Below are 15,460 nucleotides of genomic sequence, written 5' to 3'. Positions count from 1 at the left end.
TAATGCGGGCTAGAATTTGTCCAGGAAATGATGAAGAGGTAATTTGAAGGGATTGAAGAGGAGCGCGTATTCCGTGCCGTTGTCAGCTGACTGTTGTTTACCTTCCCCTGCTGACTCCGACTCCAAGGCTGTCTGGGGTGTGCACCATGGGTCATATCTTCTCCAAAAAGCCACAGAGCAAGGTCACGGAGCAGGACAAAGCCGTTCTGGTTGGTACTTGGATTATTTGGTTGTGATGTGATTTGTTTCATTTCACAAGTTTTATGTTAGTTGGAGTATTTTGGATGATTTCAGGGTACGTGGCCCCTGTCTTGGTGTGGGCCAGTGAGTTGGTGAGATTTGAAGTACTCTCAGATATCTGTCACTTATATCTTTATATCATGTTTAACAAGATAGTGATGTATGTATACCGTTAAGGAAGTGGTTATATATGTAGAATGGAGTGAGTTAGTGACAAAGTAGAAGGAGAGGTGTTATGTGGAACTATCTGCCCTCAATCTTGGTTATCGCTCGGGGCAAGCAGCTCTGTGTGATAAGTTTGTCATGACTTGATTAAAACAAACTAGCAAAATTTCCTTGAAGAAATTACTTTTTTCCCGTGGGGTCTAGTGAATAATAAGGGACAGAATATTAATTTTCTTTGTTTGTTTAAATGTAGTTTAAGTTGTAGATGCACGAAGGCTTTAGTTATGACTTCATTCCTTGCTATGGATTGATGTATAGTGTTTGGCTTCCTGGCGATGGTCAGCAGCATTATGTGAATTGGGTTTACCACTGATTTTTTTTAAAGCATTACTTGGGGAAAGAGATTTTGAAGAATAGGTTAGGTTACAGTAAAACATTTTGGTGAAGTGAAATGGTCACCAGAGTATTAAATTCTTCTAAGATGATGATGCAGTGTTCATAATTCAACAGCAACTAAAGACAACTCGTGATAAGATTCGCCAATACCAGAAGAGATCTGATGAAAAGCTTCAGAAGGATCGGCAGGTAGCAAAACAGCTTCTGCGAGATGGAAAGAAAGAGTAAGTATCGGTGATGTTTCCAGCACATACACTTTTGTAGGAGTACAACATAATTGCATGACATAGCTACAAAAATGTGGTCTGTATCATTACTGTAGTCAATGTGTTACTGCTTCCAGAATAATATTTGTTTCATTTTAGAGTTCCTAGCATTATGATACAATTTTTAACTATGGCATTATTTTGTATCTACAGACGAGCTAAACTTCTGCTACGGAAGAAAAGGTTTATTGAGGAACAGCTGAAAAAGACTGATGGAACACTTGAGAACATCGAAAAGATGATTGAAGATATAGAGTTTGCTCAGATACAGATGAAGGTAAGCATTATGTGATATATCACGATTTCATCATCTGTATAAAAGATATTACTAAGATTTATGGATCATTATAATTTATATTTTTATAAATTTTAGTTATTGTTATTAACTGTTAAAATTTGATTGTTTTCATACAAAGTTATTGTATCTTCTAGGTGGTTGACAGTCTTAAAGTTGGTAATGAATCACTGAAGCAGATTAATGCTATGCTTGACATTGAAGACATTGAACGCATTCTTGATGAAACACAAGAGGGAGCAGAGAAACAACGGGTAAGTCTTATACTTGTAAACATTGTCAACTTGAATTGTGCTGACATAAGTGCTGCCACTATTGCTAAGTATAACAAGACTTTTCTTTAACTATGATATAATAATATGTTTTGTCACATTGTCTGCTGAGTTACTTCCCTCTGCAGGAAATCAATGCTCTTCTGAGTGGAGGAGTGTTGACTGAAGAGGATGAGTCAGCAGTGGAGGAGGAGCTGGATGCCCTCATTGCTGCAGCCGTCCAGAAACAACTGCCAGACGCACCCACAGCTGCTGAGAATCCTGAAGTGGAGCTTCCTGATGTGCCTGAAACTGCTCTAGGTACATTTTCTCTATTATGTAGAGATGTGCTGCAACACATTATACACATAATTTCTTTGTATTCAGGGATAAGTGATGCTACATGACTACTGCAAGAATCCCAGTCTCGTTATATAACTTAATGATATATTTTATTTTCAGAGCCAGAAAAGGAGAAAGAGAAGCATAAAGAAAGGGTGGCTATGGCAGCATCTTAATGAAGGATCAAAGCATGTAATTTTCTGGGAAGTTTATCTGTGTTATAGTTTCAGACATCACACTCGTATTGTGATAAATGTTTAAGGCAACTTTTGTATTAAGAATACAATTGCTGTTCCAGATTCAATGATATGGTGCCAGTAAGCAACACTTGTATATTATATAAAGGATTATAGTTCACTGGGGCATTGATTTAATTGGAACAAGAAGTTAACTTGCTCAGATCTTTTGATATAAACTGAAATTATTTACACAAAAATTTATGTACAGTACTTCACTTTTCTTGAAAAGTTTCATAATGGAGTAGCTCATTAGCATAGCATTTGTTTACCATTGATAAATCTAATAGATCAGTAGAAATACTTGCCTTACTACCAGTGGTGGGCAGCCAAACAAGCATTTCCACAAACTGCTCCTACTGCTATGGAGCTTTTTTATTCCTGTAAAGGATTGTGAATGATGCAAACACTTGGAAATTTATGGTACTACTATCTTCAACTACAAAGAGATTCACAGTGTTCCACTTCAATTTGTTTTCTTAGAGAGAGAAAATTAGAACCAGCATCACTATTTCTCATATTTTGTTATTGTTGGTTAGGGCTTTGTATGTAGATGACTTTTTCAAGTGCAACATGATCATTCCCAGCCAGCTATGGAGACACTGTCCTTTGAGTGTCATATGATATGAAAGTCAAAAGGGCAAGTCTAATCTTGGAAAAAAATTGAATGTTTGATCTTCATGAAGAGAAACATAAACCTCCTTCACATAAAGGATTTTTTTCTAGTATTAAAGAACTTTGAATGCATGGGTACCTGATCTCTCAATGCTTGTGCCTAAGTCCTTCAGAAGCCTATGATTATTCTAAACAATTACAGTAAATAATTTGTTATATTTTATTTTTCATATTTTTCTCTTTTCATGCACTAGACATCTAAATTTTAAATGGATTGTGAGCATGGTCTTGTGGTTGCATTGCTTCTCATTCCAAGCTTTTAATAGAGTAGTGATTGTGAGTTTAAGTTTGTGGAGCTGTGATTGTGGATTGTGTCCATCACTTCTTTTATACGATGATTTGTTTTCAGTTTGCCATTGTTATTCAGGAAAGTAACACCCAGCTGAATGTTCCTCACAGGTTAGTTTTAGATGAAGTGATAGCAAGAGCTTCAAACTGTGATTCCCCACCAAGGTGCCAGTTGACCTTGCTTGTGTTTGCTTCATTTGTAGTTGTACTTAGAAGACTTTGCCTCTTTGTGCAGTCATCTGTCCATATTGAGTGTGACAGTAATGAAGCCAGTTGATTGCATTTAGCAAAATTATCGTCCAGGACAGGAATGAATGAAAACTTTCTATTTCAGCCATCACAGGAACAGGCATTCAGCTATTATGCTAATATCCATGTAGTATATGTAAGTGGCTGCAGTGTGCTGAGGGAAAGGAAGTCACATGTATGAAACATTCACATTTTGGTAGCCATTAAAAATGGACAATTACCTTAAGGGTTTTGAGCTATTTTTATACTGTGAGAGTATTTTTTATTGATTGTAGCTTGCTAAGGGGTCTAATGTAATTACTGTGTTTGAATAAGCTCACACATTCATCTAGTCCTTTCAAATTGTTGTACTGATAATACACTAAATAGTCAGCTATTATCAACTGTCATAATACTTTGTTGCTTATTTATGTAAGTGGTGCATCTGTCTCTCTCTCTCTCTCTCTCTCTCTCTCTCTCTCTCTCTCTCTCTCTCTCTCTCTCTCTCTCTCTCTCTCTCTCTCTCTCTCTCTCTCTCTCATTACAGTTTTTATAGATTCATTGATGATTACAGCATAGAATGACCAAGACAAGTTCCTTGTGACAGCAAAAATTCAGCATCCAAGTTATTTGATTTATTTCCTAATACCAAATTTCATATCTGAATTAAAATTGTTTGAAAATATGAATACTAATGAATGAAAAATTAATGAAACTTTGGCCATGATAGCTTAAGGTTGCTATGAAGATTAATGAATAAATGTTTTCTATAAATCTCACCTATTTTTTTTTTCCAATCCTCATTTTGCATACGGGAGAAAAAAGTTCAATAATGAAGAACAAAAGAAATGGCATATAGTATAACCATGATAATTATACAAGATAAGTCATAATATTGATAGTTTTTGGAACTCTGCTGCCATACACGCATTTAATCAGTGTTATCAGCATATTAAGGGGACTTGGGAGGGGAGTGTGGGAGGGGTGGAGGGTCCTCTGGCGACCTGTGGAGCCGTGACGTGACGCGAAATTATCAGCACTAAACATGAGAATCTTGCTTGTTCTCACGCGTCTTGAGTTGTGAGGGAGTTGTCTCGTATTTTGCTACGCATCTAGAAACAAGTTTGTTCTGTCAGCACAACTGTTTTCAAAGGCCACAGGAATGATTCAGCGGATTCTCAAGACTTTCTCTTTTTTTTTTTTTATAATGTATAAATCTTATAAATTTGCCATTAGAACCGTAAAACACATCTAAAAAGCACATGCACTTTCAAGCAGAGCCTTCTGAAAGTACTGAAGGTGAGGTGAATAAGCATTTCAGGATATATGGCTCTGGTTATTGGTGTGGTCAGTGACATGTTAATCTGGCCTGCTGCAACACAGTGATACAGTCTGCCTAGGTAAATCCAGTTCACGTATAAGTGCGCAACTCAAAATGTGAAGTATCGAAAAGTAGGATAGTTTAGTTTATCTGTCCTTGGTGTCCCAACTCGAAACATGGGTAATCAAGCAACAAAAAATTATGTATGTATGATTAATAGTACCATGTATTACTGCATTCGTGCCCTTAAGGGATGCTTGTCTAAAGGGATGGTAAAATAAGCGGGCCACTTGTTCCCATTGACGTCATGATTCACGTCACGCTAAGTAGAGAGGCAAAGCTTGAAGAGGATGAGGGAGGTTATGACAGGAAGACAAAATCATAAAGGTATATGTAATAATTATGTTGCTCATGTTTTTCATACAAAAGCATAAATGACTGTCTTCTGTATCAGGTTACATTAACATGTTGCAGCAAAAATCTCAAGTCCCCCCCGAGTGCGTGGAGTTTGAAGACTCCGCGGCACAGCTTCGAACAGGCTGTTCGGAATCGTCTCGGTGTTTCCTCCTTCACTGGGTAGCCCGCTGCTGCTCAGTACACAGACCTTCAGCTGGAGACACGGTGTGCGCTGTTGATTTGACGTTTAAGTGTATAGCAAGAAAAAGAAATCAAGTAGCTAGGATTCTATACGCGCATGACCTCTTTAAAATTGTTTTCATGCCCACAGTGTGCACAATGCTGCGTCCCCCTCACCACCATTAAGAAGACGGGATTATACATGAAATTGACGTTACTCCCGTGACTTTGCAAAGATCTTTCTTGATGTGCTTAGGCTCTTGACACTCACCGAAATGGCTTCTGGCTGGCTGTGGCAGGGCTCCTCCGAGCTCCCGACGCACTGCGTTTTCCACTATCCCAACGCTCCGCCTGTGTCCCTTCAGCCATCGTGTTACTCTCATGTCTCCAGTGATAACACCTACAATTACACAGCCTCATACGGTTTCGCGTCAGTGGCGCCTTCGTATTCAATGTATTCCACCCAGTGCATGAAAGTGGCGTTCGTGAAACCCAGAGTGCAGGGCGATCAACACCAGGCTGAAAAGTCTCGTGCAGCTGCCAATTATTCGCTGCCCGTCCAACCTCCTGGACCAGGACCAGGTACAGGTGCTACATCGGATCCTGATCCACCTTCGCAACATATCACAGTCCAACCCCCAACCGTGATTCTCGTCGCTCAGTCTGCAACTGGTTTAAAGCGTCATGCCACTCTGCCTGAACAAGATTGTGACAATGTACCAGCCAAGAGTCTTTACACACATGCTAAAAGAATCTGTCGCATTCGCCCCAGGCCGAGGCAGTCCCAGCATGCCTCGGCAGAACAGACAGTCAGAAGAATGCCGACTCTGCGAGGTGGTCTGGGTCAGCATAGGTTACAGGAGTGTGCCGTGCAGGACAGGTGGGTGGTGGTGGCTCGGCCCAAACGAGTGACCAAGAGGGTGAGCAGGGCTAAGACACCACATCCTTACCAGAGGCGGAGGAAGACACTCATCCAACGGCACCTGCTGCAGATACCAGGTTAGTCTCGTGACTCCAGTCAATCACTCCTTGTCAGTGCACACTGTTAGTGATTAGAGGCATGTGTTTACTGTACTGATGTTAAATGATCGTAATTTGATAAAGGCTGCTTCTCTGACACCACAGACGACCGACAGCTCTCCAAAAACGCGAATTTAAGGAATAGACAGCGTCACAATGCCATACTCGCTGCTGCCTATGAACAAGTTTGTCTGTCATGTTGTAGCTATTATTATTATTATTATTATTATTATTATTATTATTATTGTTATAATAATAATTATTATTATTTTATTATTATTATTATTATTATTATTATTATAATTATTATTATTATTATTATTATTATTATTATTATTATTATAATAATAATTATTATTATTTTATTATTATTATTATTATTATTATTATTATTATTATTATTATTATTATCATTATTATTATTATTATGTGTGGTTTGATGCAGCCTTATGCCTGGCGCAGGAGGTGATGACTTACCTACTGGAGGTTGAGAAACGACATCTGAGGACCCGTAACTATCTGACGGCGCACCCCTCAGTGAGTCAGCGGACCCGCGCCATCCTGGTGGACTGGCTCATTCAAGTGCAGGTAACGCACTCTTATGGTTAATGAGTTCAGTCTTCCATCATGTCTCCACCCGCATCTTGTACCAAAGTCTTGCTTTGAAAGTACTTTGCACCTGGTTTGTGTCTCGGGCCCTCCACGTATTCACTGACGTCACTCGGGACAGAGCTACCTGGGGATGTCCCGTGAGACGCTGTACCAAGCCGTGGCAATGGTAGACCGGGTGCTGGAGGAGTGCTGCATTCCCGTGCAGCGCGTGCAGCTCCTGGCTGTGACTTGTCTCCTCATTGCCTCCAAGATCGAGGAGCAACAGCCCGTGCAAGTAAGACGCCTACGCTGATTCGTGCACGTTGAGAAGAGAGGAGGTACTAACACTTAACATACAGACGCGGTTTGGAACATTTTCAGCTCAGACCTCGCCAATAGACTCTCTTGTTAATTACGTTACCTCACGGTCACTCTGGTGAGAGTGAAATTAACTTGTTCATTGTTCCATCAGACAGCCGAGTTGCTTCATCTCACCCTCAACTCGTACAAACACGGGGAGCTGCTGGCCTTGGAGCGGCGAGTGCTGCAAGTTTTGAACTTCAATCTGACCTATGCTGACCCAACTGTCTTCCTTTGCTACTTCCTTTACCTTACGTGCAACACGGAGGATCAAACGGTGAGTGGCCGAAGTGGTGACAATCTGTCTGGGTCAAAGAGAGTAATGATTCATTGATCATTGCTCCTTTTCTACCACAGGTAAATGACTGCTGTGGCTTTCTGATGGAGGTGGTGATGGTGGAGTCTTGGCCGCTAGAAACCCGGCCCTCGCTCCTGGCTGCAGCGGCCCTACATGGCGCCCTTATGGTGGTTTATGGGACCTTGGCTGCATCAGCTGTTCCTCTTCTCATGCCCAAGTATTTCAAGTGAGTGCCACCGTTTACTTCTAGAAGGATAAATTCTTTGTGAATAGCTAAATATAACGGCAGGCCTACACGTGCAGTGCCCTGACAAAGCACACAATACATATCTGCTTGTAAAAATATATGTGATTAGGTGACTTGTTCTATTTTATAAATAATATTAGTTAAATCTACAGTTGCATTAAGAATGATGACAATTAAGTTTTGTGCATTCTTTTAATAATAAGTGTGAAATGAATGCTGAACAAGTGTGTTTGTCAGCCTGAAGGAGGAGGACATCGTGGCCACCAGTCTACGGTTGTTGGAAGCTCTCACCAATCGCTTCAACCTTCCATTTCAAGTAGGTTCCATTGGTAACTCATCCAGTGTCAACATGAGTTATAAACCGTTTGTTACGAAGCATACGGAAAAATCCTGCTCATACATTGGGAAATAACCAGGGAAAGTACCTCTAGTTGTTTGTAACGAGTCTTCCTTGACGTAACGCAGGGTGCCGAGAGTAAATACGCCAGCGAGTCCCGCCACTGCGCCCTTGCCCGCCACCCACGCCTCCAGCCTCTCCATCTGGTGTCCGTGGTGGACAAAGTCAGGGCCAGCCTCATCAACTTGCGTGGAGAAAATACTGTGATAAGGAGCAGTCAGCACGGCTGGTGCCAAAACCCGCCGTGGTGTCTGACCGCCGCCGCCTCCGTCCCTGCAGGAAACGCTTTGCAGCAATCAGTTATCACCCCGGTTAAGGAGCAGTCTTTCTCGAATTATAAAGAGGATGACAGCATACTCGTGCCTAGAATGGAGGAAGGTTGAAGTTGATTTAGCTGGGAACCGAGATCCACCAAATACCATTTCCTGTGATCTGACTGCTACCTAGCAAGGGAATGCTTTCCATCTTGCTCAGGGCACCAGTGACACGGCCGCTGCCGTGATGGCCATGTGATGCACCTTTAATCAGCTCCTTATAGGAAACTGAAAGAGGGCACTGGTTATGCACTGGTAGAAGTGTAGCAAGGCACTGTCGCCTCAGGCGTGATGGGATAGGGGTTGTGTGTTAGAGGGTGTCTTATAGGTGTGAGAATGCTCTCTTGTGTATTGCTTGTGTACACAGTCCATCTGGTATGTTATATATTGTGTGCCGCCTTCAGGCCCGGCAACACCATGGCGAGTAGAGACTATGGGCAGCATCACTGACAGGCTCCATCAAGTGGTGGTGGTAGTGGGCGTGGACGAGGCGCTGCCAGCTCTTGCAAGCCTCTACCTTGGCTGGCTCGGATATCAAAAACCTTTTCTTCTTTTTTTTTATGTATCCTTTTTTTTTTTTCTTTCTCTCCTTCAGAATGATGTAAAATTTGTTGAGTATTTTGCCTGTGATGAAATGTCTAGCTTTACTTTTGTGTGTGCGCGAGGCTGGCAGCTTGCAACATCGTCCTGGTAGAATCCCAAGGCCTGGTGACTATTTTTCTCGTGTATGGTGGTGGTAGTAGTAGTAGTAGTAGTAGTAGTAGTAGTAGTAGTAATGGTGGTGGTGGTGGTAGTAGTAGTAGTACTAATGGGGGTGATGGTGGTAGTAGTAGTAGTAGTAGTAGTAGTAGTAGTAGTAGTGGTGGTGGTGGTGGTAGTAGTAATAGTATTAGTAGTAGTAGTACGTAATGGTGGTGGTATTAGTAGTAGTAATGGTGGTAGTAGTAGTAGTATAGTAGTAATGGTAATAGTAAGTAGTAGTAGTAGTAGTAGTAGTAGTAGTAGTAGTTACGATGGTGCTTTATGATAGAATATAATAATATAGTTTGGAATGGTAATTATGAATTACTTCAACACTGCTGCCTCGTAAGCTTTACGATGAATCATAACAATAGGAATTGTTACGTGCTTTGACCGAGTGTAGCGGTCTTTTGTTTTTACTTGACGTCTTGTTCTTCATGATCAATAAGCTGGCAGGCGAGGGGTTCCGCCAGTAGTCCGTGCCCAAAGAATATTATCTTGTGTTCGGTAACGTTTTGGTCGATTTTGGACGTTCACGATTACCGTTATTTATCCATTCAATGCTTTGGGTTTATACTTTGACTTTCTTGCCTTTCTTTTGGCACGGACAGGTTGGACGCGGCCCTGCTGGTGGTCGATCTGCGAGACAGTGTGGAATAAATGTTGTGGCGCCCCGGGCTGGCGGGTTGCCTCCTGGGGATGCCCTGTCTGGTTTGATGTTGCTCAGTTGTGATCCTTAATCGAACTTTTACGTGGTTCATTGCGTTATGCATTACAACTCCTTCTTTCTACCTGGTGATATGAGAGTTGTGCAGACTGCATTGTTGTTGTTGTCTTGTGATCTCCCCTCATGATTAACCTTGCGATGTGACTTGAGTAGTGTTCATGTTGCACATTTTCACTGTGAATCAACTAGTCTTTCTAGTCTTACTCCAATGTATTACGTATTTTCGATCGACTATTTATTTATTTATTAATTACTGAAATACTTGATTTGGAGTTTAGCTTGGCCTGGCTGTTTTGTGTGAGGGCGCCTTAGTACATTTGGAAGCTTGCCTCTTGCTGTTATTAGTACCTAGGTCATTGTAATCCCTTAATAAACAAATTTCAATACAATCCTCATTGGTGTGAAGAGGCCTAACACAGAGGTGGAAGGAGAAAGAGACATTTGTATACCCATATATGACCCTGGTTATTGTGGATACATTTAATTGATAGCCGCGTAAATTACCGCTTAAACAGTACAAACACAACTCTGAAACCTTATGGCGGCTCACCTTTGCTATTCACATAGGGCTGGGTGGAAGATAAAAGCCTTCTTAGTGATATAACAAAAGGAGGAAAAATCATATGAACGTCATAAACAATCTCAGCAGCATTTAATGTTCCTGATGGGAAACGAGAGAGTATATCCTCAAAAATCACTGCGAGGAGGAAAGTGAGAGATGCGAGGGAAGCACGGCAGTACGTGGCGCCGATACTGTGCGGCCCCCAACTGGCTAAACACTGCAGCGAGAGTGAAAGTGAGAGCTACACGTACTAGACGAGTTTAGAATTTTGGCGCTGGTGAGAGCCCATATGATCGAGAATCCTGTTGCTGCTGCTGAGAGAGAGAGAGAGAGAGAGAGAGAGAGAGAGAGAGAGAGATGCTCTGGTACAGAATCTGCATCTTTAACTTGCACATAAGATGGTAATACTTCATGTTTGTTATTGATCGTGTGTATTAAGTTCATTGCAATCAATTCAATCGTTTATTTGATTCTCTCTCTCTCTCTCTAAATTCGCTAGTTAAATGAAACTGTATCTAGACGATGTCCAGATGTCCAGTAACTCGGCAGACAAATCGAGTTGTGCATGATTCCTATTGCTACACCTCACCGCTGATGTCCGCCAAGCATTGATAAACGAAATACATCAGTCCCTAACAATAACGTGTGTGTAATTCACCTCACCTCGGTCGTCTGCTGGTCACCCAGCCAGTCTTCCCCATTACGGAGCGAGCTCAGAGCTCCTAGACCGATCTTCGGGTAGGATTGAGACCACAACACACTCCACACACCGGGAAAGCGAGGCCACAACCCCTCGAGTTACATCCCGTACCTATTTACTGCTAGGTGAACAGAGGCCACACGTTAAGAGGCTTGCCCATTTGCCTCGCCGCGCCGGGATTCGAACCAGGCCCTCTCGATTGTGAGTCGAGCGTGCTAACCACTACACTACGCGGTGTGTGTGTGTGTGTGTGTGTGTGTGATAATGTACGGTTTCCCTCCCCCACTGGACCCTCAGTGCTCAACTACAGTGGGCGGCGCGGGGATCCCTTACTTGTTCTAGACAGGACGTGATCCGTGGGGTGTGACGGGCCGCTGCGACTATACGTGTACGTGATGGAGATGAAAGAAACATGTAAGGAGGACGACAAAGAGAGCACTACTGACAGGCGACAGCTCTCTTTGAATCCCCTCTCGTAAGATGGAACAGAAGCTTTAAGTCTCTCTCTCTCTCTCTCTCTCTCTCTCTCTCTCTCTTAGAGAAGACAGAATCTGTACGTGTATTGGAAGAGGGCAGCGCACCTGAATACTAGGTTTATACGCGTTCAGTACCCGTCCCATATTACAAAACTTGATTTCTTGCCTTATTGCCGAGGACTGAAGACACAACCCGGACATGCAAGGTTCACGAATGTCCCACTGTGTCACTGTGTTGCAGCGCCTATGGGGCTGACTCGCCTCTCCGAGCTTTGTTATGTTTGAGAAAAAGTCAGAACGCGTCCTTTACTTTTCTAACCTGTGCATTATATATATATATATATATATATATATATATATATATATATATATATATATATATATATATATATATATATATATATATATATATATATATATATATATATATATATATATATATATATATATATATATATATATATATATATATATATATATTATATATATATATATATATATATATATATATATTATATTAGGCTATTCTTATGTTAGTATGACAACTACCACATTCTCAGTTCTCGCCTAAATTTGTGTCGTCATGATTCGAGTGGGGTGGCTGCTAGACGTGAAAGGGACGTGTCCAAAGCTTCGCGGAGAGGCGCTACGGTGAGGTACAAAATGGCCTTGCTGGCCCAACTAACCGTCACTCACTCCGTTGCTTGTAGTTGCGTGTGACACACGGGCTGCTGGCCGTGGAGGACCAGTGCTGAACCCTGCGCATACTGACGGACCAACCGCACAACCACTTCATTTACATATGGTAATATTGACGAGTGCACTTAGTACCTGTAACTGAAGTACAGTTAAATGTTTGTGTGTAGTTTGTAACATGATCCATTCAATGATAATCCATAATTGTTAGTATGACGTAGTAGTCGCAGTTTGTACCACAACTATTACTTTTGTCAGGCCAGGCCGCAGACGGAGGTGTATGATGTGCTTGATGAGAATTCCTTGGTGCCAGTGCACAGCACGGCTCAGAGCAGTGGCTTTGACGACACTCCAGCACACGGCGACGACCAACAAGGTACACCGTGGCCACCTTTGCTCTTGCCTGACACCGCCGCCTCGAGTAGTACCTTCTTGAGTGAGACGGACGGAATTTCAGAAAGACTTTGTCGTCAAGGCCGTCACCCAAAACCAGTGGGCGTGGTGAAGCCGATGCGTTCACGCCTTGTTGCACTCCGCCCCAACCAGAGGCCAAGGCCACTTGTCCAAGCAGCAGGGGCGTCAACTCTCCAGCCAGCTTCCTGGGGCACGTCACTCTCTCGTGCACCAGGCTTTGACGATACTACTTCAGGCCATGTTTCGCTACCCATCCGTAGGAACACTGCCCTCCCTCCAAACAACGCTTCACCCGCCTCAACCTCCAGCAGCAACGGTGGAGTGGCTGAAGGAAGGCGGGTAGAGGCAGCTCGGTCTGCCATTTTTTTCCGTCTGAATAGGAGATGCAATGAACTGGGCCGCAGAAATGAAGCGTTAGAACAAAAACTTGCAGCTTACCGACGCTTCTTCACAGACAAGGATAACTTGAAATCTTGGATGCGCAGATTAGATACTGAGGGAGATGAAGTGTCGCAAGCCAGCCCTGGCGAGGAAGAGGACGCGAGACAGATGAGTTAACAAAATACAAGTTATCGTGGATGGCGTGTTCTGTTGGATACAGTGATTGTGACCGAATCTACCACTGCCACTTATGAAATTATTGCGGGTGTTTGTGAGAACATTGCCACTAAAGTGATTATTAGTTGATGTTCACGTGTCTCACGTAAACCGGCGAAGGGAAGCCCTTTATACATAAATACGAAGCTTACAACTGTACTAAAGTATATGTGAGTGAAATACTGTGTTGTCATATTACCGATTTCCCATTGCTTTGTAACCAGCCTCTTGGATTCAGTCAGCCAGTGTGTAGCCATGCCCTGCCCCTCACCCTCGCAGGAGCAAGCTTCCCGCAAGGCCCAGTGTACGTGAGACAGTGTAGCTGTTTGTGTCCATCTGAATATTAAAAAAAAAAAAAAAAAAAAAAACCACATGCGTTTTAAAAATGTAACGTTAAAAGTGACGAAAATGAATTTGACGTGAAACAAGAGGACAACAATAAAGAGTGTTGCAAGAGAAGATACGTTATATCATTCAGATGCTTTAAGCAGTGTAGAAAACGCTGCTTGAGAGAAATAAATTGCAGACATTCGACTGCTTTCCTTCACTGTGTCGATTGCAGTTATACGTGCAACACTCGTGGATAGAGACTTCCATAAAGTATGTTGGCATTGTAGAGGCATCTGTCACCTGTTTGCATGTGATGGACAGTAAGCAGACATGATTTCTGACATCAGGAAATAAGACTGGAAATGGTTTTACGTATGTGATTGGAAACGTAATTTCATGGACTGGAAAATCAGGATAACATGCATCCTTAGATACAGATCGGCAAAGTCTCCATTTACAGTTGTTATGTGCTAATCGTTATTTTTGTTGCCATATAAACATGAGCAGTGTACGACATCGCCAGCCAACCTACATCCATGTCATTCTTTAAATAGCAAGTGTTTTAATATTTATAGTCCACATCTTCCAGCTTACTGGGAGACCTTATCATACATCAAGCTTGATTTCATAGTTTACAAAAAGAATCTCGTCTCATAGCGCAGTGGTTCCCAGACTATTTTACTTGACGCCGCCTGTTTCCTTCCAATAGACCCGTACGCCCCATCCCCTCTTTGTATTCATATGAAATTTAATATTATATATATATATATATATATATATATATATATATATATATATATATATATATATATATATATATATAATTTTTTTCTCTTGCATTTTATATCTTAGCACTGTTTAGGAAACAAATTTCTGTTTGTATTACAAGTGACAATTATTCTCTGTGCACTTATTTGATTGATGGCAGAGGTTTGTTCTTGAAATGATTTAATATTGTTAAAATGATTTTTTTTTGTAGATGGCTTCACGCTTCCCTTGGGGGGTTGGGCAGACGCCCCTGATACATACATAGTATAGTCTGCCTAACATAATGTACGTCTTTCGGTACAGTATTTGTTTTACAGAGAGAGAGAGAGAGAGAGAGAGAGAGTGTGTGTGTGTGTGTGTGTGTGTGTGTGTGTGTGTGTGTGTGTGTAGTAGTGTTGCCAAAGCCCTCATGGTGTATTTACAGTTTTCCATGATTTTGAGAGCTATTTTATTGGTAATTATTGACCTGATACTTGAAATGCATATATTCAGAATACCTTACAGTGTAGGAAGTGATGTTTTTATTGCGAGAGGCGCGACAGGTGGTGGTGGTGTGTGGCAAGTGTTCCTGTTCCAAAACGGACTGCCGTGCACCCTGTGTTAATTGCTGTGCTATATATATATATATATATATATATATATATATATATATATATATATATATATATATATATATATATATATAAATGGTGCTGGTAATAATTTTCTTCTATGGTCTTATTGGTGTAGACAAGCTTACATATTGAATATAATGTAATTATTTTTCTTTATGTAGCTACTAATATAGTATGTATGTTCATCAAAACCGAAAATAATGGACAGTAAAATATCATAAAGCTTTCATGCATATTTACTTTCCTTTACCTAAAAGATATACCGTAAGACTATAAGATCTCGTAAGGACTCTGTCTGTTCGTCTGTCTTGAAGTGATTCTCGTGTTGT

At 41.5% G+C, this 15,460-nt stretch overlaps 3 protein-coding genes across 3 annotated transcripts; all 3 read left to right on the top strand.

Moving 5' to 3' along the window:
• Positions 1 to 76: 76 nt before the first annotated feature.
• LOC123519282 (charged multivesicular body protein 6-A-like) lies at positions 77 to 4,161 on the top strand. Its single transcript, XM_045280436.1, has 6 exons — positions 77 to 209; positions 916 to 1,025; positions 1,221 to 1,344; positions 1,500 to 1,616; positions 1,763 to 1,934; positions 2,076 to 4,161. The coding sequence occupies exons 1-6, from the start codon at positions 147 to 149 to the stop codon at positions 2,129 to 2,131; spliced, it is 642 nt and encodes a 213-aa protein (XP_045136371.1). The 5' UTR covers positions 77 to 146; the 3' UTR covers positions 2,132 to 4,161.
• A 1,132-nt stretch (positions 4,162 to 5,293) lies between these two features.
• Positions 5,294 to 9,337, top strand: LOC123519281. The gene is made up of 9 exons (XM_045280435.1): positions 5,294 to 5,324; positions 5,431 to 6,278; positions 6,405 to 6,484; positions 6,762 to 6,887; positions 7,030 to 7,185; positions 7,363 to 7,527; positions 7,608 to 7,774; positions 8,033 to 8,111; positions 8,261 to 9,337. The coding sequence occupies exons 2-9, from the start codon at positions 5,555 to 5,557 to the stop codon at positions 8,573 to 8,575; spliced, it is 1,812 nt and encodes a 603-aa protein (XP_045136370.1). The 5' UTR covers positions 5,294 to 5,324; positions 5,431 to 5,554; the 3' UTR covers positions 8,576 to 9,337.
• A 2,984-nt stretch (positions 9,338 to 12,321) lies between these two features.
• LOC123519620 lies at positions 12,322 to 13,787 on the top strand. Its single transcript, XM_045281059.1, has 2 exons — positions 12,322 to 12,517; positions 12,667 to 13,787. Exons 1-2 carry the CDS (start codon positions 12,515 to 12,517, stop codon positions 13,378 to 13,380), a joined length of 717 nt encoding a protein of 238 aa, XP_045136994.1. The 5' UTR covers positions 12,322 to 12,514; the 3' UTR covers positions 13,381 to 13,787.
• The last annotated feature ends 1,673 nt before the right edge of the window (positions 13,788 to 15,460 follow it).

Source organism: Portunus trituberculatus, chromosome 45 (genome assembly GCF_017591435.1).
Source record: "Portunus trituberculatus isolate SZX2019 chromosome 45, ASM1759143v1, whole genome shotgun sequence".
Classification (NCBI taxonomy): Eukaryota; Metazoa; Arthropoda; class Malacostraca; order Decapoda; family Portunidae; genus Portunus; species Portunus trituberculatus.
Note: the sequence above shows the minus strand (reverse complement) of the source record. Positions and strands in the feature narration are given on the sequence as shown.